The sequence below is a fragment of the Pithys albifrons genome, chromosome 4 (genome assembly GCF_047495875.1).
Source record: "Pithys albifrons albifrons isolate INPA30051 chromosome 4, PitAlb_v1, whole genome shotgun sequence".
NCBI classification, from domain to species: Eukaryota; Metazoa; Chordata; class Aves; order Passeriformes; family Thamnophilidae; genus Pithys; species Pithys albifrons.
The window spans coordinates 88,264,843-88,289,641 of NC_092461.1; the positions used below are offsets into that span (position 1 = coordinate 88,264,843).

The 24,799-nt window shown below is 38.8% G+C and overlaps 1 protein-coding gene across 3 annotated transcripts in view; it reads right to left on the reverse strand.

The window, feature by feature from the left end:
- Positions 1 to 17,508, reverse strand: part of NETO1 (neuropilin and tolloid like 1) — a 64,289-nt gene extending 46,781 nt beyond the window's left edge. For 2 of the 3 annotated variants that reach the window (XM_071553141.1, XM_071553140.1), the window contains exons 1-5: positions 16,510 to 17,508; positions 15,198 to 15,236; positions 12,925 to 12,978; positions 11,219 to 11,356; positions 2,718 to 2,966 (exon numbers count right to left, since the gene is read on the reverse strand). In XM_071553141.1, coding sequence (XP_071409242.1) covers positions 2,718 to 2,966; positions 11,219 to 11,356; positions 12,925 to 12,978; positions 15,198 to 15,236; positions 16,510 to 16,537 — 508 coding nt within the window. In that variant the 5' untranslated portion in view covers positions 16,538 to 17,508. The remainder of the gene's footprint in view (positions 1 to 2,717; positions 2,967 to 11,218; positions 11,357 to 12,924; positions 12,979 to 15,197; positions 15,237 to 16,509) is intronic. The other variant, XM_071553142.1, reaches the window with a different exon arrangement.
- Between the last annotated feature and the right edge of the window lie 7,291 nt (positions 17,509 to 24,799).

Sequence of the window (24,799 nt, forward strand, 5' to 3'; positions counted from 1 at the left end):
GTGTCAAAATGCCTGAAAGTCCAGTCCATACTGGACTTTTGCATCAGTGGAAGGATTTCCAACCATTTCAATACCAAGTAGTCAAAGAAATTATTGAACAGAAAAATTCTAGTAACTGAAAAATATTAGTCTATCCCTTAGGATTTTTCTATATAATTTATTTTTATAAGACTTAGTCCAAGCTAGTTTTAAAATGCATCAGGTGCAGGGCTCTTTCCATTTGCACAGACTAATAGATTTTCATTGCAACATTTTTCATGATACCCTAATTGATCTTTTCTTCAGCTTCATTCAGTTAGCTGCTTTTATATACCCTGGAGATATAGCAAATAATTTCTTTCCCTGTTTCTCAAAGTACTATTCAAATAACAATAAATGGTTACAGCTTCAATTTAGTCAAATTTACTTAGGTTTTTTGTTGTTGTTGTTTTTAGTCTTGCCACACACCCACATATTTAACATCACATCTCTTTATCATCAAACCAAAGCTTCAATCAAGACACCAAATGCAAAAGTGGCTGATGAGAAACACATCACAAGTAGGTGGGGACTTTCAAAGTTTGCTGGTACTAGAGAAATAGGTTTGTTGCACTTGTCACTGGGATGAAGAAAGCCTCTGAAGTTAGGCAGACTGTCCTACTTTCAACAAGTGAGATGGGGGGACAACAAAAAGTGCACGTCCCCTGAGTTCAGCTGCTCTAGACAGCAATAGTTTCCAAATGAGTCTTCATTTTGGATCATTTTCATGTTCTTTAAAGAGAGGTTAGCTGGAAATTTTTTTGTGATCTCTCCTTTGTTTGTGATTTAATTTCATAAAGTATCACTACCCAAGATGGATCTAGGTGATTCAGGTGATAATTTCTATTGTGGAGTCCTCTCTATGCTGCTCTCTTATACACTCTTGAAAGTCATCATTCATTTTTATAAGTTGACAGTGACCCCTTCTCCGGCACACATTTCAACAATAGATCTCAAGGGGTCATACCTTATCCATGCCTACATAACAAAAGCCTCTTCAAGTTATCGTGAGGAATATGAACTGCTTCTTGTTACCAGTGATCAAGGAGGCAGCAGTGCTGTTTTGCACTTGTCAGATTAATCATATTCTCATTTTGGCCAGTATTCCTAGAAACCCTCTATTATTTGCACAGTTTTCTATTCAAATATATGGAGAGAGAAAAAAAAGAAATAAAGAAAGAAAAGGAGATGTAGCTATTCCATTTGATGTCTAGAATAATTTATGCTGCTGTAGCAATTTAACAGCATTGATCTCTGTGTAGAAATTCTCCTTACATCAGTATAAAAAGAACAAGGAAAAACATGATCTATGAAATTTTCTTTTACCTGAGAGATTTTTTGACAGAAGCTGCAGGTAGTGCTAAACATCTTTTTAACAATAATGCATAATCCTTTAAACACGAAGGACAAGAAATGTAAAGCAAAGAACTTTCGGCACAGGGTGGGTAAATGGCAAAAGCCGACAGAGTCATGGTAAATGAGAGAAAAGAATTTAACTCACTTTTAAGAGTGGTTATGCAAAACTTTGTCCATTGTCTTTAAATTTGCAGTAGATACATAAATCTGGCCCCCAGGTTGTTTGCTACAGAAATTCTGTGTTCAGTTGTTGTTTGAACCTTCTAAATACATTTACCCTCTACAAGACACTATCCTTGACTTCAAAGAAAACTGAACTATGTCGGTTAATTCTATAACTATTTTCCTTGCATTAGTGAAAGAAAACCATGTGGAGAAACAGCATAGAGCAAGCAGTCCTGCCATGTTCTAGGATTCTGCTGGAATCACTAAGGATGAAGAATTTCAGGTCTGCTAATTTTAGAAGATATTCTAAAGAATATTGTTCAATTTAATACAACCACTTAGCTGAAACAATTATGAGATAATTGACAAAATTATATAATAATTACAGTGCTATAGACTGAGCTACATTACAGAATGACTCATCACTCAATACATAAGAATATACAGAACTACGTCAAATCCAGCAGTGCAGTGCAGTGCAGTACAGTGTAGGTGCAGCCAAAAAAGAAAATTAAATCACGAATCTTTTGTTAGTAAGTGGGATAGGAGTGGTATTAATAGAAAATATTGCCATGAATTTTGTTTTATTTTAATGAATTAAATTTTAAAAGTGAGCAGGAATACGTGTGTATTTACAGTTAATATTTACAGCCTTTTTAGAAAAATATTTAAGATATATTTCTATTTGAAGCTCACAATTTCTCTGGCAATACTTATAATAGTTTTCTTTATTGAGAAAGGGAGAACTATTCCACTTTTCAGCTGGGGAAATGATTGGTGAAGTGGAAAAGCAATGATGGAATTTTCTGAGATAATTGCATTTTTTTATTAGAATATTTTATCAATGATCTTATCGAAAGAAAAGCTGTACAGTGCAACAATCAAGTATAAAACACATAACTTCCCCTGGAACATTTTGAATGTTATTCTGTAATATAATTCAATTGAGAACAGTACTTTTAAAACTGCAGAGTCTGAAAATTACTTCCCTTGACCAAGCCTTACTTGTTATGATAAAGATACATATGTCTTGTACCAGTGTCCTATTCCATTAATATTTTTCTTGATAATAAACCTAGTCTCAGTTAAAGCCCTTGTCCAACAGTATAATTATATATCAGTAAAATAGTTGCTATGTTAGTTTTTTCTATTAAAAAATTGTGATGGTGTGTACTTACCAGGTGTAAAGTTATACCGAGCAGAAAACCCAATAGATTCCAGTTCACCATCAGCGAAAAATTTAATCCACAGGAATCTGCCACTGGATTTTATCATAGGTGGATTTTGCTGTCCACAGAAACGTCCAATGATAGGGGAAAAGCCAAAAGGTCCATCTCGTACTTCAATATGGTCAAATTTACACTCCCAAGAAGGCTCTATGGAATATTTTTCATCAAAGTGTAGTTCAATGCATTGTCTGGGAGCAGCTAGAAATGAAAAGAAAATTATCTTATTATTTTCTAACCTAAGATCCTTCAAAACTAAAGCAAACTAAAGAAAACCAAACATATCAATTTGTATGCATCTTAACATTTTGCTTAAAAACTTGTTTGAAAATTAGTACATCTACATTTTTTATAGATTTCACACCAGGAAATTACTTATCTATTGTTTTCCCTAGAAAACAGTGCTTTCGACAACAGCACTTAGCAAAGATGAGATATCAATGATATAAAGCAAAATATAGTTAGGAACAATTGGTTCCAGCACAAAATCTTTTTAGCAACTTGCACATTTGGAAAAACATTTTTTTTCATATATTTGGCGGAGCAGTGTTAATCAGAATACATTTTTATACCTGTTGCTAACAAAGATAACGAAGAAGAAGTTGATCATAATTGTGCTACAGAAGGACAGATTATGTTCCTAAATGTATTGCAATCAATGAGAAACTGGAGTGTAATTGCTTATACTCAGAATTATTTATCATCTCATTTGAAACATTAGGAGAAATGAAGTGAATTCTCACTTAAGAAAGAACTAGATAAGGATAATAATTAAAGAGCAAATGATATATTGAAAACCTTGGAGGAACTTCTTAGTGTCACTTAATTAGACATAAAAAAAGTTCCATCTTTAATCAGAGGTAGTAAGTCTAGTGACAGTTGGAATGATGTATTAAACAAATATTCCCTGGCATCTCCTACATAAAGTAAAAAAAGGGTTTTGGTAGAACTATAGTATTTTCTTAAAAGAAGACAAAGAATGATGCTTTGGTCTACAAATTTTAACAGTGCTACCTCCCTAGGTGCATTATTTCCTATGCTTAACCCTGGCCATATCAAAATCTGTATGCCTTCAGTGTCTAGATCATGGTGTGTTAGAGCCTTTTGCTGACAAAGCCTTCTGCTAAGATAAGGATTTGTTGTGTCATTGCTCATTATGCCTCTCATGGGATCATGTCCTACACTTTACACCTATCACAAGAGGCTGGAAATGATACAAGCTTTACCTAAGTTACCATTCTTTTTACATGCAAACATGCAAGGTCAAACTCCAAACCAAGTACATAGGGTTAACTTGGAAACTGTGACCACTCCAGCAGTCAGTATCTCTCCATTTCTTTCTTTAAGATTAATAAGAACACTGTTAGTGGGACCTGAATCTAGATCTTGCTTGGATTTTGAAATGTTTTAAATTGAAGGTTTTGGTATGAACTCATTATTCACATAAGACTACTGAAAATTAACTTAATAAGAAGGCATTAGGTAAATCCTAAAATCTTTACAAAAGAGCACATAGCCAGAACTCTTTTACAACTATTTCGAGTAAATAAATACAGCCTCATTTGATAAGAAGCATTTAAGTTAATAAAACATGTTATTTGAAAAGAAACATTATTTTAACAGCTTTGATTACAATGTTAATATAATTAGGTGATTGATATTTATTGAAATATTTAATTTAGCATAAGAAAAAACTCTTTTCTACTGTTCTCAATTTGCAGAAATTCACATTTAAGGAAGTACTTACTATTGACTTGTTATTTATACTAATTTACAGGATATTTGTGATCTTTGAGCCCACACAAATTGAATAGCAAAAATCATGATCCTTGTAAAAGAAACCACTTTGAAAATATGAAAAAAATTACAAAACCAAGATCAGATATTAAAGCTTTCAAAGAAGGTCATATGTTAGACTAATTTTAGCCTAACTAATGTTAGCCTTGGTGAGGTCTTAGACCAAAGTAAATTTTTTTAGATTATTATAAAAATTGAATACCTGGAAGACATTGTCAATTAATTTTATTCAGATGTTTCTATCCTTGATTTCACACTTTTATTACAAATATTGATTTAAACTTAACTAAGCAATACTAGGGCAGAAAAGAACATTCAGCACCTTTCAATCTGGCATCATATTTTACATGCTCTTATTCCATTTAAGATTTGTTGAGAACTGTTCATCATTCAGAGAAGGACTGCAGAGTCAGGTATCAGAAACTGCATACTGACAATGCTTTAGGTAATCTTAGCAATGTTTACTATGGCTAGAAAATCTTATATACACACACCATTTCAATGTTATGCTATTAACCTACCTAAAGCTTTATTGTAATTTTTTAATATAACCAGATATGAAGATTAACTTAGCCACTGCTGTGTGTCACACAGCATAAGAGCACTGTGCATGGCTGCTCTTCTTTCCACAGCCACAAAGTTTCAAAAATGGCTTATGCCATTATTATAACACCCTTGTCCTTTATAAACTTTCTCTTTTTAACTGCCTTATTTCATACCAAAAGGAGCGTTACAAGTGCTGGCCCATAATTAAACCCAGAATAGGTCTTCTCTGAATCTAAGACTCATGTAGCATATGTTAAAAATGGGCTTGAGGCCCCCTCTGAGCTGTAGCTCAGTCATTTAATATGATTTTTCGTGTTGAAAAGGAGCCCTAGTGCTAGTCATAGACTCAATATAATACAAAAGGAGTCACTGTGGGTAAATAAGAATCAGGCCTACAGTTACACATGAGATCTATTGATTGGGTGAACGCACAATGTGAGAAAAACAGCCTGCATGTACTGCTCTGAATCTCACATTGCAGACTAGTTTTACAATCAGAGTATTGTCATGGTTTAAACTTCTCTGCCTTTATTTATTTTTAACCAAACTCAAGATGACAATTTTCCTAAGGAAGCTCAGATCTTGCTAGAGGATCAGAGATAATCATAGCTCCAGGAGGGCTCAAGTTTTCACTTTTCCCCAAAACTCCCATGAATAGAGGCTACTTCACTCTAAGAATGGAGCATTGAATATTCATTAGCACCACTACTCCACTCCTAAATAAAACAAGACTGGGAATTGATTTGGGGGGCTGGACCACTGACTGCTCACACTCCTTACAAGTTAAAGTTACATTGTGGCCTCATTTTGGCCATGACAGTAGGAACTGTCAAACCCCATTGGTAGGTGTGATGTGGTGGCTCACATAAGGACCATTCACTGCTGGTTTGTGTCTGTACTCTTGGAAGGTAAAAAGAGTTAAACTGTACACCTGCAACTGTTTCTACGAATCTTAAGGTCAGTGAACATATCCAAACCCATTTTCAGTATTAGTGTAGGTAACTGCCCGTGTCACAGCCTGCTCTGCAAGCTGGTTCAAGCAGGATGAGCTCCCTTCTCCTAACTCTTCTTAGGAATGCAACACTTCATGTGTCTATAATTGTGTACAGTACACACACCCAGGCACCTTTTCATCACATGCTTTTAAATGCACTTCTGCACTTCATCTTGTATGGTATTTAGTTAATGGTTAAATGCTTTTTTTTTGCAATAACCTACATAAGATAAAAAAATTAATCAAATCTTCCTAGAAATGACCATTAGGGATGAAAGCACATAATTCAAACTTCCAACTTTAGCTTCCTTTTAGCAAAAAAGGTATAATTTCAAACGTATACTCTGGCTTAAACAGAGAGTTTCTTTGCCAAACACAAGCTAAAACAAGCAGCTATTGTATAAATACACATCTTGTGCCACAGCTTTTGCAACGAAGTTGTGCAAATGCAGTGACAGTAAAAGCTACAGAAATAAAGTGAGAACATGTCCAGAATAACGATCAATAATAATGTGCATGTACCTAGTGAAAAACACAACAAACAAAAAAATCTGGAATATGCAAATCCTCCAGAATGGATGTTTAATCAGAAAAGGAGGGATGGAGTGGTCAGTTCTGGTAACCTTATTCACAGGTGAAGCCCAGTCACGTCTTCAGAACTTTTTCTGTGGCTATGATGTCAGGAAAAGTTGTTGTCAACTCCAAATTAAATGTATTGAAATTGTCTTATAAAATGATTTTATTTCAAATCTCAAGAATCTTCCATATTATAGTTCTTCAAAAATATTTAACACCAAGGAAAGACTACTTAATGCTTGCATGTCTTGTCATATTTTTCATCTAATTATCTTACACAAGTGCTGTCTTGAGATTTTAGATCCAATGAGAAAAAAAAAAAGGCATTGGGTTCCAGATTGCAGTAGAACAGTTGCAGCAAAACCACACAATTAAGGCTTTAATTCTTATCAGCCTCTAAGTCTGTGTAACTGACAGCTGAAGTTAAGTGAAAAATCTGTTTCAATTTGCCACACTGCATGAAAATGAGAAACTTAACTTAACACCTACCCCCATGTCTTTGAGCTGCTGTCCTACTAATAGTTTTCAATAATCCTTGGTCTTTCTTGTTGTCCTGTTATTATTGATAAGAAAGCCACATATATCCTCCTTTTTCTTGTGTTGATGAAAACTTTTTTAACACAAAATCACTGTGAAATACAGAAGGACTTTGAGCAGAGTCTTTTCATACAGTGATAACATGACTGTTTTCTAACACCTGTGAAATATCTAGGATTAAAAGGTTTGATGGCCTTTTGTGAGACCATGGAAGACCTTCAAAAGCACTAAATCTGAATGTCCACAAACACGCAAAGTGGAAGATTTATTTCATATCTCTGTAAGTCAATTCTACTCCATATCATGCTTAATTATTAAAAATTGACGGATGGATAAAATCTTACAAGTATTTCACTTAGAGGGTTTCTAAAACAATTCTCAAGTTATAGTGCATAAAAATATGACTATCCCACTTCCCTGATATTTTTAATACAAACAAAAGCCTTTGTTTCTACAAAATCTCCTGTGCAAATTTTCCTTTGTAGGCACAGACACCAAATGTTCTGCAGTCTGGCAAAGGCTAATGCTGTCACTGCTGCAATTGCTCTGGGCAGCTGTGAATTTTGCCAGGTTAGAGTCATGAATATGCAAAGTAAGGGTGCAATTTGGCTGAACAAGGAATTTAATGTGTACACTCAGCTATTTCCTCTGTTTTCTATATGTCAAATAAGACTGAAGGAAAAAAAAAAAAACAAAACACAAAAACCACCAAACCAAAATGAACAAACTCTCTTTGCATTTTGAAAGGCAGATGGGGTTCATCAGAAGCTCCTTGTTGTGGTACAACGCCTCATGCCAAGCCACACTAGCCATGGCTAGTCCACACTCATTCATGGCACTCCTCTATAGCATAACAATCTTTTTATAGAGTCTGTGGTGTTTACATGATCTAAAGAATCTCTTTTAGAAAGGTATTTAACATGGACTTTAAAATTCCTATTTTTTCCTATAGTGAATTATCATTGCTACTAAAACAGAAGCATATAAAAAATAAAAGATATGAGAAACTTCTAGCTGCTTGATTTGCTTAATCTTTGGCTGCTGGGATAGAAGTCTCTGCAGTCAGAAATCCTCTTCTCTTTTAGAAATTCACAGTCTATGATCAAGGCTGATTTTGCCATCTCCTTTACTTCATCAAAGTAATTTTGACCAGATAAAAGGTTTGCATACAGTTAAGATGAGATACAATGTGGAGGAAAAATATTCTAACATGAGATGAAATCCAATTTTTTTTTGTAACACACCATATGCAGGAGTCTTCACTCAAGACCACTAAAGTCAGTAGGAGTTGCATTTGAAGAAAGCCATCAGAACTTGCCCTAGATTGTGTTTGATAGCAAAAAAAATGAAGCAATGAAAGCAAGCAGTCAGGAAAGAACCTATTGATTCACATATGTATTTATATTCACATCATACAATTTTCAGTATAGTATATGCAGTCCTGGTGTGCTGAACTTTCTAAGACATGTGAAGGGGAAATAGTAATGAGGCAATACTATTACAGATCACACTGAGAATCCCTCCAGTTTGAGTCTTGGTATTCAAGAGCACCAAGAAGTTATTTGCAGCATATTGGAATTTCAATAATGAATATAGAAATAAATGCATATGGAGATGTTTCTTATTCTAAAATACTTGCATCCTGTACTATCCACAATTTCCATAGATTGTTATCTGATCTCAAAGGTATTCCTATCAGTAAAAACTTTTTTTTAAAATCCTTTAATATCTTATGCTGACAAGTTCCATGGAATAAAACAAATATTGGGAAAAAATATATTTGCTAGTCTTCTTAACATTTTCTGCCATTTTTAAATGTTGTAAGAAGAATAAATATGGACAAATAATGATTTCTGTAATTTAATTATAATTACAAAATATTTTTTGTTGAATTTCAGTGCTTCTTTTGCCTTTTTTTTTTTTAAATATGTCACAATGTAAAATATTATTTCTCAGACATCTTACTAAATCTACATGTATTCTTGTGACATTTTCAAGAGATGACTATTCCCGATCTTTTTAGAAGACAGAAATAGGCATGGGAAGATGAGAGCAGAAAATTTGCAATATCCATGGTTCTCATCAAATTATGTACTGATAGAACTGCTTTCATTGTGGGTTTTGAAATATCCAGTTTCAATCCAAACTGTTGATTAGGCTGGATGGGAAGAAGAAAATATCAGTGCCACAAAAAACGCTGTGCAACTGTTTTTTACCGGATTGATTTTTTCCCATGAAATATACCAAGATGTCTGTTCAGTTTGAATTACTCTTTTTCCTCTCCATTGCTCCAAACTTATCAATGTGGAATTTCATCTTCGTATAGAAGTTGGTTGAATAAATCTTTCCTTCATTAATTCTTATTAGGCATCTCCATTTTGAGCTATTCTAAATCGGGTTATTTCAACAGTGTATTTTGCACTCTTTAAGCTTATTAACTATATTTTTATAAATACTTAATTACTATGATAAAGACAAAAACCTTTACAATAACCAGCTTTCAGGCACCTTTTTACTACGAGAAGAAACATCTTATGGCCTGAAATATGAGAGTAAAGTTTACAAAATTGTCTTTTTTTTCTACACCCTTTCTCTTTAATGATAAAACATCCTGTGTTTTAGATCTTTGAAGATAAAACTGGCTTACTTCTTCCCAGTCCCCAGAAGTGTTAGATAATTTGATCAATATATGCAAAAAGCCTTGGATCTAGTAAAAGTGCAACAAATAATAAAAAAATAATGGTATGCATATATTCAACCTATACATTTACTTCTTTTAAGAAATAGCTTTATTTTGAATTAACTACTAAATTATGAAAGAATTTATATGTTTTCCAAACATCTGCCTAAGTTTCAGAGTTATACGGGAAGACTGACAAACATAAATATTCTTTAAAGACCTTGTTTGGCTCTAGTATTTATAATCACCTGTTCGTTTCTGACTCTAGTCAAGTTACCTAGCATTAAAGTAGATTTCAGTCATTTTGCTGTGATTTTTCCCTTTCTAAAAAGGCATAGAGGAGGTGGGTCTAAACCAGCTAATTCATTTTAAATCAGCTATATACCTTTGGAAATCTGTCTTGGTACTGCCTACATCTTTAGTACAATTACTATGTCAGTAATTCCTGGCTCCATCATTAGTTAATTAATAATTCAATTCTGTAAACCAAGCATGGATAGAACAGCATCACTCTTGTATTCTACATGTATTCACAACTCATGAAAGAATCATCTTGGTTCTGACAACTTACTATACTGTACCTGATTCATCTTTTCTAGTACTAAGCTCTCTGACTACCTAATCTCTGTTACTTTCCACAGATTTATTTTTACAACAATCTTCTTAACATCCACTGTGCTAAGACTGATAAAAAGAAATCACATAATTGATTTGTAATACATTTTTAACCTTTCTTACATTGCCTCCATGCCTGCAATTAAAAATTACTTTTTAAAAACTGTGTCTTATAGCTGTTTGGTGTAAATGTTTATTCTTTGCTGATTTTGTGAGTTGGGGAGGTGGGGTGGGGGGTAATTATTTTCATTTCTATAAAATTTAGATGGAAAATAATCTTTATGCTCACTTTATATGGATATATTCTCTACTTCTTTTACTGTACTTTGTCTAGCTATGCTTGTCATCCCTGATTCCATTATGGTAATATTAAAAACCTGTATGAAAGTCTAAAGCATTTTTTATTCCCATGCTTACTTTTACTATTTGTTCTAAAATATTCTTTCTTCTGTCATGTTACAACATTTTAGGCTCTATTCATTCTCTGAATATTCTGAAAAAAATTGTACTGTGTTTATTACTGAGTCATGCATACTTAACACCTGAACTAATTTATGAGTGATGTCAATATATAAATCAAGAGCTTCTCTAAATCTTGTGCCTTAAAAAGCTTCATAATTAACTTTACGTACCATGACTTTACCTACTCTTCTCAAGATTTTTTTTTTAATGCAATTGATAAAATAAAAAGATTCCTGATTTGGTTACCTTCTATAATGTAGACACATTCTCTGTCCGGAGGATACTTGTTGGGGTAATTTGGAGAAGTGAAAATGCCTCCTTCTGCATATTTGGTCCAAGTTCCACACTGCACTGGTTTCTGTCCTTCGGAAGCAGTTTGCTTTTCTGTGAAATGATCACAATAAGCATTACATAATTGGGTCACAAATTATTATGTCTATGTGACACTTAGAACTTTCTTACAGGATAAATAAAACAATCCTTTCTGTCAGTGGCCTGAAGATTTTTTCTGTTGAAACTGAGTATGATCACTGACCTGGGGGAAAACAAGGCTGTTCCTTAGGGTAAAAACCTATAATTCTTACTCAAAACACTTTTTTTTCCAAAGCAGAGAAGGGGCTTAGATGGCTAGGGGGAAAGAGATTTGTAGTGTTTTCGAAATAATAATCTGTAGGAAAAGCACATGCTGGAGAAATGGAAGGCATGAGTTTCCCACTCATACATCTCGAAAGGCTCAAGTGTGTTCTTCATCAGCAAGCTTCGTGCCATAATAAAGGAATGCAAGTGTCACGAAATCAAGAAAAACCTCAGAGAATTAAGATATATATACAGGCTGTTTTCAATCTGCAGCATCTTTATTCTATATTCACTTGACAGAGGTAGAGAGGGGAATTCCTGGAATCTGGTTTGTAGATTATTTTTGCTGTTTACTGCAAAATTAATATACAGCTCTGAGGCCAGGAATCACACCCAAAAACTTCCCTCCTTCTAGGTGAATCATCAGAGAGCAGAATCAGACCTTCTCGTTTGCTTTCTTCCTAGGCCTGAACCTGTTGCACTTCTTTCTGCACACTGGCAGAGAGACTGGAGATAAAGGTTTGGGTCTGTTCAAGCTGAAGAAGATGAAGGAACCCTTTCTGGGCATCATGTGTTAAGAAGTAGGCTAAAATGAGAGATTCTTCAGTGGGAAATGTAACTCGTCTGCTGTTTAAAGGAAGGATAGTAGGTTCTGAACTAGTTTTGCTCTAAATAAGGTATCTAATATCAAACAAATGTGCCATCTAACTTATGCCCCTGATGTGTAGAGTCAGATGTTTGAGGCTCCCTCTTACAACCAATGGAGACAAACAGGCACCTTCCAAGGATGATTTTAACCACCTGAGTTCTGACTTATAGTGTGCCAGCATTTCCTTTTCTTCCTGGTCTGTATCCAGGCAGAGTGCAACACAGAGCCTAATTTCCTGAAATGAATTCAGACCTGCAGGGACTGTGCATTCAGACACAGGTTCAGACACACACATTGTGCTTAGCAGCATTCACAGCTTGGCTGTCATCATACTAAGCACACAAAGCTTTATAAGAAACTCTTTCTCTACTGACCCTGTACAAATGGACCCATGATACCCAATTCAGATTTTCAGTTATACTTCAACAAGCAAAAATATTTAAAATGTAGGTAGATCAGTGCCCAAACTAGACTTCACAGTTTGAAAGTGGGAGCACTTTACAGTCTTTAGAGTCAGGTTGAGTCTGACCAGTACCACAGGATTACTTTTTAATTTTTTTTTTTATTTTGTTTCATGTACAGACATGTAAATACTCCAAACAAATAGACAAAGTGCAGACACCGGAAGTAAATGAGCCACTAAAAATTTCAAAAACTAAACTAGAACCTCAAATCCATACTTTGGTCTCTAATATATTGCCAGAAAAAAGGTCTGAAGTTTACATACCTGTTCCTTTTTTGGTTGCCCCAGACAAATGTAGGATGATTAGACTTGCAACAACTGAAAGAGAAATATGATTCAAATATCACAGTGTGATAATTCCTGCAATCAAATTATACTCATCTATTTTACAAGAATACAAATTAAGTAGAATTACTGTAAAAAAGTCACGTGTACTTGCATCTTTAAACTGCATATTTTATATAAACAAGTTTCTTTGTAGTCTGTTCTTGAAAATATTTCTCTTTGCAAATGCATCCAAATGAAGAGAAGATCTTTTGGGTTTAAAACAAAATCCATAGGCACTGATGTTTTCCTTCTATTTTTTTGTTTTTCTTTAATATTAAAGAAAAACATTTTTTATAAATACTTATTTATATATAATCATAGTTTGTGTCAGCAATAGAAAAGTGTCTGCTTTTGACAGAAGGAGACAAAGGCCTGCTAAGTTTCAGTGACATTGCACTCACTAATGTCTCTCACTATGGCATAAAAAATTTGAAAATGAATATTGGGAATATTAAAGAAGTGAGGGGTTGGATTCTTCATATCCATCAAAGCATTTGCAAATCCCTAGTGAAGTAAATTATTGTGTATGCTTAACAGTCTCATTAATCTAGTTTGTTTGACTTGTCAAGAGGGTGTTGCTTTGTGCTGCAGTTAATCTGCAGACCATTTTATAAGTACAAGTCTCCTATCTCCAACCATGACAATACAACTACTCCTCTTGTGAATAAATGTGACCTTTCTGAGATGGACTTCAACTTGGAGATAATTACTGGGTTTCTTGGAATTTCCAAATACAGCATTTTAACTGGAAAAGGCTACGAGGCAAAAACTTAGGCCAGTCATAACAAGACTGATTTTGAAGATCTAAGTGACTAGCTAACCTGATAAAAAATAATACAATGATTTTCTCGTCATCACTTGTATCTCCTTTGGGTATTTGAAAATATGGTATAGCAAGAGCAGAAGAGAGCAGATCCATGAGTTCTTGGAGTGCTTGGTGCTTTACCCCAGCTAGTTTGGGAATAAGCCCAAACATAGTCTCCAGGCTGCACTGAAGTGATGATTAAGCTGCATGTTTATTCTGAGCATTTTGGGTCAATCTGCTTCCATTTGGGTTGTTGACTATGATTAGGAACTGGTGGACCTGTAGTCTTTGATAAATATAATTCAATGGCATACTTCTTATCATCCCCAAGAGATACCAAAAGCTGCCATGGATTAGTAACTATGATCCTTTCAAAGATGGTGCTTTTATCATTTTCAGCTTCTATACTGCCAATTGTGTGTGATTTTGACCCCAAAGGAAGGCTGTCTCCACAATTGCAGTATTCTGATGGCATTGAGATATCTATTTCTATGCTTTTGACCTTTCCCATGTGACAGAGGGTTAGAGACACAGATGATGGGTGCCTTATTAAGCAGAGGAAGGCTGAAATTCTGGGAAGATGAAGGCTTGGCAGCATGTTCACTATTTCTTGGTCAGGCTAACAGCCCCTAGAGACGGATGTTGGCAGCACTGGTAGTTAAAAACTCTTCTGTGTAATGGGCATTCAGTGAGAACACTACATCTTCTGCTTGGATCTGAATGCTACCCAGCCATTCATACCCTTACTCTCCTCAGGGACAAATTCTGGAAATACAAACTAACTGGGACTCTGCCTGCTGTCTGTGTCAGAATCTGAAGGCAATGCAGGAATCACCCATTTATTAAGTTGCTCATTCACTTTAGCTGTGTTTCACGCAGTGAACATACTGCATCTGTACCTGCAATATTCACCAGCCAAAACCCAGTTTCACAATAGCGTAAGGTGGCTTGGTGTTAGAATATGGAACCAGCTGCCGGTGTTTCTTTTGCCCACAAATGTATGGAAGTTAGAATAGGACATACAACAGCCAAATAAATTCTGTGTAAGAAATGGGGGGTTTTGGCAATTAATAACAATTTGTATCTGATTCTTACAGGTTCATTTCAAGTTCTCTCCTCCTTTACTATACAGAGAAAAATGGAGTTCCAAGAAGTGAAGAGTTGGTCCAAGCCACAGATATATTACCCAGATGAAAGAAAAAATACAGGTCATTTCAGTTCCAGCTCTAACCACTAGAAAGGATGTTTCCAAATCACAGAGCTATGTTTTTCCGAAGCACAGATCTATACCTGAATGTCATTTTGTCAGTATTGATTATTAGTAGGCAGTCAGGCTTGATAATAAAATATAATAGACAAGAAGAGATTATGAGATTAAGTTTGTTGAGGTTTTTTCTCTACTTACCATATCTAACATTTGGGTAGCTTAAGTGAAATACTCCTCCTATATTAAAACAAAAAAAAAAAAAAGAAACCAAAAGCCCCAAACAAACAAAACAACCCCAAACAACTCTTGATTTAGTGTTATTAACACCAACAGCACAAAAATACACATATTGCCAGAAAGTAATTAAAATTATGGGCTTCATGGGAAAAGACAGCACAATATATTTTAATTAAGCAGTCAAGACAGACCATTTTACTCTAGGATCCATTGCTCAAGCCACAGAAAAAGAACAGTGCTTTTCACAGAGGGGCAGGAAAAAAAGACCCCAAAGAGAACAACAATGCAATTTTCATTCATTGAAAACTGTCACTTGGAAGCATTGAGAGCATGGCAACAATATTCTGATTATCTTGGTCTGGGAATTATTTTAAAGAAGTTTCCACCTAATTTGTTGTTTCATTCTCACTGTCTTCCTCCTCTTCCTTTCACTCCTGATCAGGGGTGTAATTATAATCATGCTAGTGCCATTCTGACTACGCATCTTCCCATCTTTTTGGATCTGCGTATTTTTTCATTACAAGCAGTATATTACGAGATTTGTCTCTTGGCTAGGCTTTTAGGAGGCTGTGATTTGGCACAGACGTGGCTTAGCCTAGCGAAGAGTTGCTGGACGAGCAGTACCTGGCCACAGCGCTATTGTACAGGTGTGGGCGCAGAGGGAAGTGCTGGAAGGAACTGTGGTCAATCAAGCCCCTTCAGTACAGCGGATCCTCTGCAAAACATAGGCGGGAGATGGGGTCCCACCCACGCAGCCTGAGGCCTCTGGGATTCTTCGACGAGTAGGTGCCTCCTTACTGCTCCTGGAGGATTTCGGCCGATGAGGCCGCCCCCGCCCCGGAGCCCGGTGGGATCCGTGCCCTGTGTGGACGTCCCTAGCGCGGCTCTCGGCGCTGCCCTGCGCCCCCTCTCCTGGCGCCGGTTCGAGCTACGGTTGGGGCCGCACCACCGCCAACGGCGGGGGCTGTACCTCTCTCTCCCCCGTCAAGCCAAAAGCCACCAGAAGCGTCGCGCACAGGTGAAAGCCTCCAGCCTTCAGGAGCGTGTCCCGCCGGCTCACGGCGCCGGCAGACACGGGCTCCCCTCGGTGCACCGCAGAGAGGTGGGGAAGAGGGTGCTGTAAGTGCGTGGGGGGAGTTCGTCCCCACGCCGCGGAAGTCTGGGCGTCCCGTTACGCCCGTTGTGGAGGCAGCGGAGGGCGGGAGCCCGAACGCGACGGGGAGCCCGGCCGGGGGTGGTGGGGTGGGAAGGGAAGGGGGATATAGATACTCACTGTGAAAGAAGCTGCGCCCATGGGTCATGTCTGTTCCTTACACAAGGGGCTTCGGTCTCCACTAATTCCATTTAGATACGGGAGGACTTCCAGTGGCGGGGAGAGGATGGAAGTAAGAAAAGAAGAAGAAAAAGAAAAAAATCTCGAAGCCCACACACACAGAGCACAGCAGAGCAGCCCTTCCTCTCCCTCGCTCTCCCTCACCGCCTTCAAATGATCACGGCTGGCTCAATCCCATCACACCCGAGCGATCACCAGCACCGCCAGGAGCGTTGCATCGCGGCGGCGGACAAGGCGGCGGCGGCGGCGGCCCGCGCATCCAGGTGCCGGCGGGCGGCGGCGGCGGAGCGAGCCGAGCCCCTAGTCACCAGTTTCATACAGAACCAAAAGCAGATCGAAGCATTTCCTGCAGGACTCCGAGCCCAGCGACTTCCAGCCCTTCGGCTTCTTTTGATGCATTGAAGAGGGATTAATGGGTCCGTCATCAGCTCCCTGTGCTTGCTCCTCTGAAGGGGTGGGGGCGCGGGCGGGAGGGAACCCAAAGAGGAGGGGTGGGGTAGAGAAAGATTTACCAAATAGGGGATTTAGTCATATTTGTGTGCAATGAGATCCTTATTAGAGAAGAAATCCATTAAAATCGAATAAATCCATTTTTGCAAAACCTTCTCCCTGCTCGTCGCATAGTATCAAGTGGTAGCAGCGGCAAGAGGCTGAAAACACATTGCGTGGTCTGAAATCCCCTCGGGAATGGATGGAGCGAGAAAGAGATGGATGAGGACAGATAGATGCCCCCTCACTTCTCCAGTCCAGGGCGATAAGCAAAAGAAAGCCCTGGAGATTCTGCCGTTCTTTCAGTGCAGGGGAAGGGGAGGGGAAGGGTGGGAGGGCGGCGATGGTGGGGAAGGAATGAATTCAAAACTGGGAAAGGAAGAGTAAGAGGAGTGGGATCGTTTCCTCTCCCCTAATCAGTTTATGGATCAGACAAAATACCCATGAGTTCCTCCCTGATCTGCACCTACCAAAGGGAAATTGAAAAGCTTTTCCCCCTTGAGAGGCGACTTCTTCATCTACACACCCACACCCACGCACGCATACAGACACGCACACACACACATAAAAGGGAGCAATAAAAGTTTATCTGCTAATCCTCCGGCCGCAGATACAATGATTGCCTCTTCCAATCAGCCCAGAGACGACTGTAAAATCTCTCCCTTTCTCTCCCGCCCTCCTCTCGCGCCTAGGACTTAGCCTCTTCCCCGGATACATCCCACCCCAAATACCCATCCCTTTGACGAGACTGCGGAAGGCAGTGGTCGGGGCGGGAAGGGAGGAGAAGGGAATAGAGTAGGGAAAACACACTAAGAGTTCTGAGAGAAGCTGAAATGGTCTCAACGGAAAAGAAGAGGGAAGGAGGAGTGGATGAACAGAAAGGGCTCTGTCCCGCCTTGGCCCCGAGAGCCGGCCCTGCAGAGCCGTGGCAGCGGTATCTGACTCCCGCACCACCGCAGCCCTGGCACTCTCGGCCAGAGGAGAGTGCGGGAAGAATGGTCAGGGAGCGAAACGCACCACTGGGACGGCGGGGAGGGCCGAAGAGCAGGGAAGATTTGTGCTACAGAAGTGCGAGGGGACCAGGATAGGATCTCCCAGCCCCTTTGCACCGCTGTTGCTGTAGCCAGACTGCCAAATAGCCGGCGCGGGAAAGCCGCCGACCCCCGCGGGTATAGGGGCAGAACCAGGGAACCCGAGGTACCTTCAGCCCCTGCCCCGGGCTCCCCACGCCACAGCAGTATCTCTGGAGGAGGTGGCTGGCCCCGCTCTTCCTTGCCCGCACCTGATGCTCATGTCCTTTGCAATAAGAAAAGCGTGTGTGGAAGGGCAGCCGGGGCGGGGAGGGGAGAGAAGGAGATGGTGTAGGGATGTTGTGGAGGAGGCTGTAAATCAGTTAAAAATTAAATACAGTCCGGGATCTTCCTTTCCAAGGGTCCAGAAAGGCACAGGGGAGATGAGTGCAGTGGCACAAAGCCGATGGCCTTGTGCCGGCAGCTCCGTGGCCGGGCGCGGAGCGGCGATGCGCACCCGCGGAGCCGGGCTGTCCACTGGGGCCAGGTTGGCTCTTGTCCCCCGGTCTGGGGTCTGCCGGCGGGCTGGGGAACAGTGATAACGTAGACAGGAGGCCTGTAATCTCTAAGACACCTTTTAATGAAACGGTACCCTTACTGACTTTGGAACAGCACTGAGCAGCACAGCGGCTATTCCCGAAGGTGAATGATGAAAAAGCCTCGATATATAATTTGTTTGTTTGTTTATGCAGTTGTTTTCCCAGTTTTTTGCCGTGTTTTAATAAAGAACCTCCGGGGTTTTTTTTCAGCCTGTGGGTTGTCTGCCCCGTACTCTGAAATCAAGACTATCCCTGCCATCGATGCTTACGAATGCAGGCAGTCAGCAATAGCGGCATGCACGTTAGGGTAACTGAGGCGATCTTGGCCAGTAGAATTCATGCTTTCAACCAGCCAGCCAGCCAGCAGCCCAGCCAGGCTGACTGAGCACTTAAAAATCCTCCTGGGTGAGAAGGGCACAAGATTTTGCTACAGCACTCTGCACTAAGCTCCTTGTGATAAGGAATATAGAAGATATAAGACTTCATGAAAGGATTCACCTGTGTTTTGTGTAATCTGTCTTGCCATTAGCAACATCAAGTCTGCAGCTGTTAATCTTAATAAACTGTCCTCCTTCACTTTCTAACTCTCTCAGCACTTTCTCTGACCTTCCTTATTCTCATCCACCACAAGTTATAGAACTTTATTTGTTCAGTAATTGAAAGTCACCTGATTTATCCATGGGATAAACTTCTCTAATACAGATGTGCAGTCTGCCTTAATCAAGCAACAGTAGAGTAACTGAAAAAGAATAGTGTTGAAAACAGTCATAAGAATGTTTATAGATAGTCAGATGTTTCTCCTACAGGATGATGCAGACATCCATATGGCTAAGTTTCAAGTTATAGTTACTTTAAAAAAAAAAGATATAGAACAAGTAGGCACAGAACAGCTGATTTTGCTGTTCTGGGAAATGTGCTGTGTCACATCATATAACAGTGAGCTTCAACATTTTTCCTTTTCTATACTAGTGTGGTTTTCTCTTTAATGTTCTTAGACTTCCTTTGATTGTCACTCTTAATTTTAAGGACACCATTGCAATCGTATCGAAAAACAGCAAGTGGTACATACCAAGTTTGCATAGACCAAAATGTAATCAGTCACCATCATTGTGTAGGTAGGCATCCACAATATAGCTGAAGGATTGCCACAGTGGGCATTGCATGTTCTCATTAGCAATGAGACCTTAAGATGATATCTCAGGATCTACATAGTTGAATGTTAAAAGCATGTTCAAATGCATTTATAAGCAAGAACGTACATTATACAAATTGGAGACTTGTCAAAATTGCTTTCTACTTCAATAGATAGAATTTCTGGAGAGAGTTAGAAATTTTGAGCTACTACTTCTACTGCTACTACTACTACTGAAGTCTACACCACCATCTTTCTTGGATTTGTGTCTCATTTTATTACAAAATCTGTTGTCTGGTTTGGCAAATGCTCAACTGTGGTGGGTGCATCTTTCATTACGCTGGCATTGTATAGGTAAATTTTATAGTGTGTATTTTTTGCATCCTTAATTAGCCAGTTGCCAGAGCCTTACACTTCTGTTAGGCAGTAAACTAAAAGGGAGAAAGGGATTCACATTTAATCAAACATGAAATGTTAAAAAAAAAGGAAAAGCATAATGACCATAAATAATTCTCTCAAGTGGTATCTTAGTAATGTTTGGAAGCCTTTGGATTTTACTTGGGAAGAGTCCTATTGATTTTTAAATGAGTTGAAGGGGGTTTTTTAGGTTTTTCATTTTCCTTAGAACATTGTCATATTTTATTACATGGAATGACAGCTACACTTTTAGATTAGAAATGTACTTTTATTGGTTTCGTGTTAGTTTTCAATTGAAATCTTGTTTTTAAAAATAAGCAAGATAACCAAACATAATTATGTTCCTAGATTCAGTACATACAATGCTATTTTTTGTAGTTTTAAACCATCCATTACATGGCAATCTCTTCATATAACACATTCTGTCATGTTCACAGCTGAGTTTTTATTGATTTTTAGAAAACTTGTTTGAACATAGAATATTTTTTTTCAGGAAGATATGAAGTACTTCCTTTCTGTGTTCTGTCATCTTTAGACTAACCTAAGACACTGATCAGCCTGAGGATGATTGGTATGGCAGAAAGAAGATCACCTGTTTGTAGACCAATTTGAGCACTATGAAACATATTCAAATTGAGATTATAAAGTGAAAAAAGGAAAATATTCATGAAAGTATTTCTAATAGTTTTGTCAGAAATAGTTGTGTACAATCTCCTATTGAGATCTATGTGAAGCATTGGACACTTTTCTTCGACAGAAGAAAAGCTTTTGTCCCTGAATTGTGTTATGCTGGTGTTTCAATCACAAGAAAAGAAAATAAGAATTCTACCTTGCTTCCACCCCTTCTGTGCTTAGTCTACATGTTTATATGTCAAATAGCAGAAGTAAGTCCAGGGCAACTGGACCTGCTTGAACAGAGGGTTGGACAAGGCAACCTCCCAGAGGTCCCTTTTCACCTCAACTGTTCCATGATGCTGTGGTTCTGTAAGCAGTGCAGAACAATGGAGCATAAAGCAGGGGAACAGTTTTAGTGAGAAAAAGAAAATACTTAATATTCAGGACTGACTTGGCTTGCTTTCAGCTATAGCATGTAAGAAAATGAGACAATATATCTGGATTATTTTCTCATTGACTGAGAAAAGATTATTCAGGCTCAGTTAAAATGGTAAATTATTGTCTCAGTGAAAAACTTCCCAACATGGAGGCACCTTAGGTGAATTGCCCCTGTATCTCTCTGTCTTGGGTTGAGCTGGCAAAAAGCCAGCTGTCCAAGACAGAGAAAAGGTGTTCCTGCCCCCACAACCAGCCAAGGGAAAAAGAAGAGGAAGAGAGGGAAAAAGCCCCTTCAAACTAGGTTTATGCTGAAACTAACTACATGTATTTATACAGAAAAGAGAAAATTAAGAGAAAACTACAATATAACACACTTACACAAGTTATGTATAACAAGAAATAACTTCCCACTCCCCAGTTAATACACAGCCCATTACTCTAGATTCATAAGCACTCTAAAAGACACCCTGCAAGAAAGAGACAGTATAACAACAAAATATTTCTACTTCCCTGAACTCAAACAAAATATGATGTAGCGGCAGCAGGGGCAGGGCCTAACAGAAGAGAACAACTGCAGCTGGTCTTCTCTGCACTCCAGCCATGGTGGAACTAACCAAGCCACTCCCACACACTGGATTTTACACCCTTTGAGATGATGTAGTATGGTATAGAATACAATATTATTGGCTAGAAGAAGTCAGCTGTTAGCTAGCCCAGTCCAGCTCAAGTCAGCTGACAATTTCAGGCTTAGTCTGAACTTTAAAACCTAAATTTTGGCCCACCTGGCTAAACCTATAACATTCCACGCCTTTTTCCATATCATATTATATCACTCATATCTTCAATCTATCTATTCCTGCATTTAAACCGTCCTTGTTCTTTCCGAGCTGTCTTCCACCCCTCCATATTGTGGGCAATAGTCCATTAGGATGGGGTAGGTACTTCAGGCAGGAAAAACAGTTCATCATTGGACACTAACACCAGTTCAGCTCAGGTCTTCTTCATCTGGTGGTTCATGTCCTACAACACAGAACTCAAAATGCAAGTTACCTTTTTTCCTCGAGGTTAAAGGTCCTTGAGGCACACATTGGGATTATCCCATCCCCTCCTCAGGGGTCACTATAACCTCATTAGGGTCACCATCCCCACACTGGGGTCACTATCCCCTTCTCAGGGGTTTCACAATAGCGGACAACCTGGGAAATAATGTCCATGGTTAAATCCACCCCTCGGCCTCGTCCACCTGCAGGTGGCCTGAGGCATCATGGGCCCATCGAGCCAGGAACAACTCTCCCTTATGCTAGTCCAGGTGTGATGTTCCTTCATTAGCTCAGCTTTTGGGCACATGAACCTCCACATGATGAATCTCCACAGATTCTACTCAAGCAGCAGTGTTCTGCCACACACCAACAGCCCACATGGGCCTCTCTATGTTTCAATTAATCTTCTTTTATTGGTCCAGCTACCCTCAGAGGGCCACTGGCTGTCATCTACAAGTCAGTGTAGAGGTACAGTCTTGGCTAGTTTTCTGGTTCAGCAATGTCCAGTAGACTTGGTCATTCTCCTCCTCTTCTCGGCTGGAGGCAGGGCGGCTTAATTGCAGTTCTTGGCTCTGTTCTGGGATCTCTGCTTCAACATGTGGACAGCTTTTTTATCAGCTTTCTTACGTTTTGATTTCCATACCTGGACTTCAAGCACAGAAGTAGATGCACTGTCCCACCTCCTCATGTCTTTCCCCTGGTCACACAGGAAGGACGACAGTTTGCCATGTGACTCATGCGTGGGGTTTGCTATCTGCTGAGGTGAGGCAGGAGAGAAAGACAGCTTGCTTTGGCTGTAAGGCTTCTCCTTGCAGTGGCTACATTCACAGCAAGTACGAGGTGAGCTGTCTGAACTCACAGAAACAGTCAGTACAAGGAATAAAACCAGCATACAGAGCAAGAAAACATTTTTTAATCTTATTTGTTCTAGATGTACCAAAGCAATGCAGATATCAAGGAATGTTTCCATAACAATGCTCCCGGGAACCCTGCCAACCTTCTGGGACACTTGTCAGTGTCCTTCGTTTCCCGGCCAACGCACCATTTATCTGTCTTGGGTTGAGCTGGCAAAACGCCAGCTTGTCCAAGACAGAGAGAAAGGGTTCCTCCTCCTCCCAACCAGCCAAGAGAAAAAGAAGAGGGAGAGAGAAAAAAACCCTTCAAACTAGGTTTATGCTGAAACTACCTACATGTATTTATACAGAAAAGAGAAAATTAAGAGAAAACTACAATATAACACACTTACACAAGTTATACTTGTATAGCAAGAAATAACTTCCCACTCCCCATATGGCTAAACCCATAACACTTTCTCAATGGAATTATTTCCTGTGAAAACAAAACTTGTCCAGCATTCAAACACTTTCTTGGCCACTTTGGATAGTCTTGTCTTATCCCAGCTCTGCCACTGACAACTGTTTTAACTACACACCATAATAACTAAGTGAATTAATCCCTCTTTTTGTAGATAAAAGGCTGAAAGGATTCAACATAGCCATGAGTTGCTCCCACATCCATAACAAAAAACTTCATGACTTGCAAAAGCAGCATAGTTATAAAATGGAGGGGGCACTGGATTCCTGATTTATGGAAAACAGTCTATCCTTTTGAGGGAGGGAAAGATGGAGTATGAGGGTGATATTTGACTTCTCTATGCTTTCTTTAAAATCAGTTTGGATTCCGGGCTGTCACATATAATCATAGATGCATTTTTTGTCACAATCTCTTTGTGAATGATTTTTGTTGCTAGAATGTAACAACTCCAAACTACAGGCTTGGAATAACACAGTTATACACAGTGTGACATTTGGAAACACCAAAATGAATCACCAAGCCAATCAGCACATTCGTGTTTTAGTTCAGATTAGAACTGTGTTTCTAAAATGAATCTCCCAATTGCCACCACTTACCGCATTTTGGATTGCAAATTGGGCCAGCCTTTGAGTGTGTGAGCTGTTTTACTTATAGATGAAACTAAGCTAAGAGAGATGTTTGAGAAGCGGAGTCTGTTTTCCAACTTCTAAAGGGCATGCAATCCACAGGAACAGAGTAAAAGTAGTGCTAAATAGTAATTCACTTTTCAGTTAGGCTTCTTTTGCCCTGAGTTGCTTATTAGTGTGGATTATTCTATATTTCTTCCAACAGTGCCAGAAACTGAAACAAGAAATCCTGAAATATACTCCTTTCTTTTGTGATGAAACACCTACCAAGAGGTATAATATATAACTCCCTGTGTGATATCACAGATAATGGAACATTTTGGTCCCTTAAAGTACCATCTATTCTTTCATTATCCATTTCTGATCATTCACAGACCTGTCTCCCGTAAGTGCAGAAGGACTCTGGGCCTGTACTCTTACAACAAAGGCTTTTCTTAACACCACAGAGTTAGAACATCTCCTCTCAAAAATTCTGAAAATTGAAGTCTGTTTCCCTTCTGCAAGCCAGTATGGGAGATAATATTTAAATATAAGATCAAAGTAGTTTAAA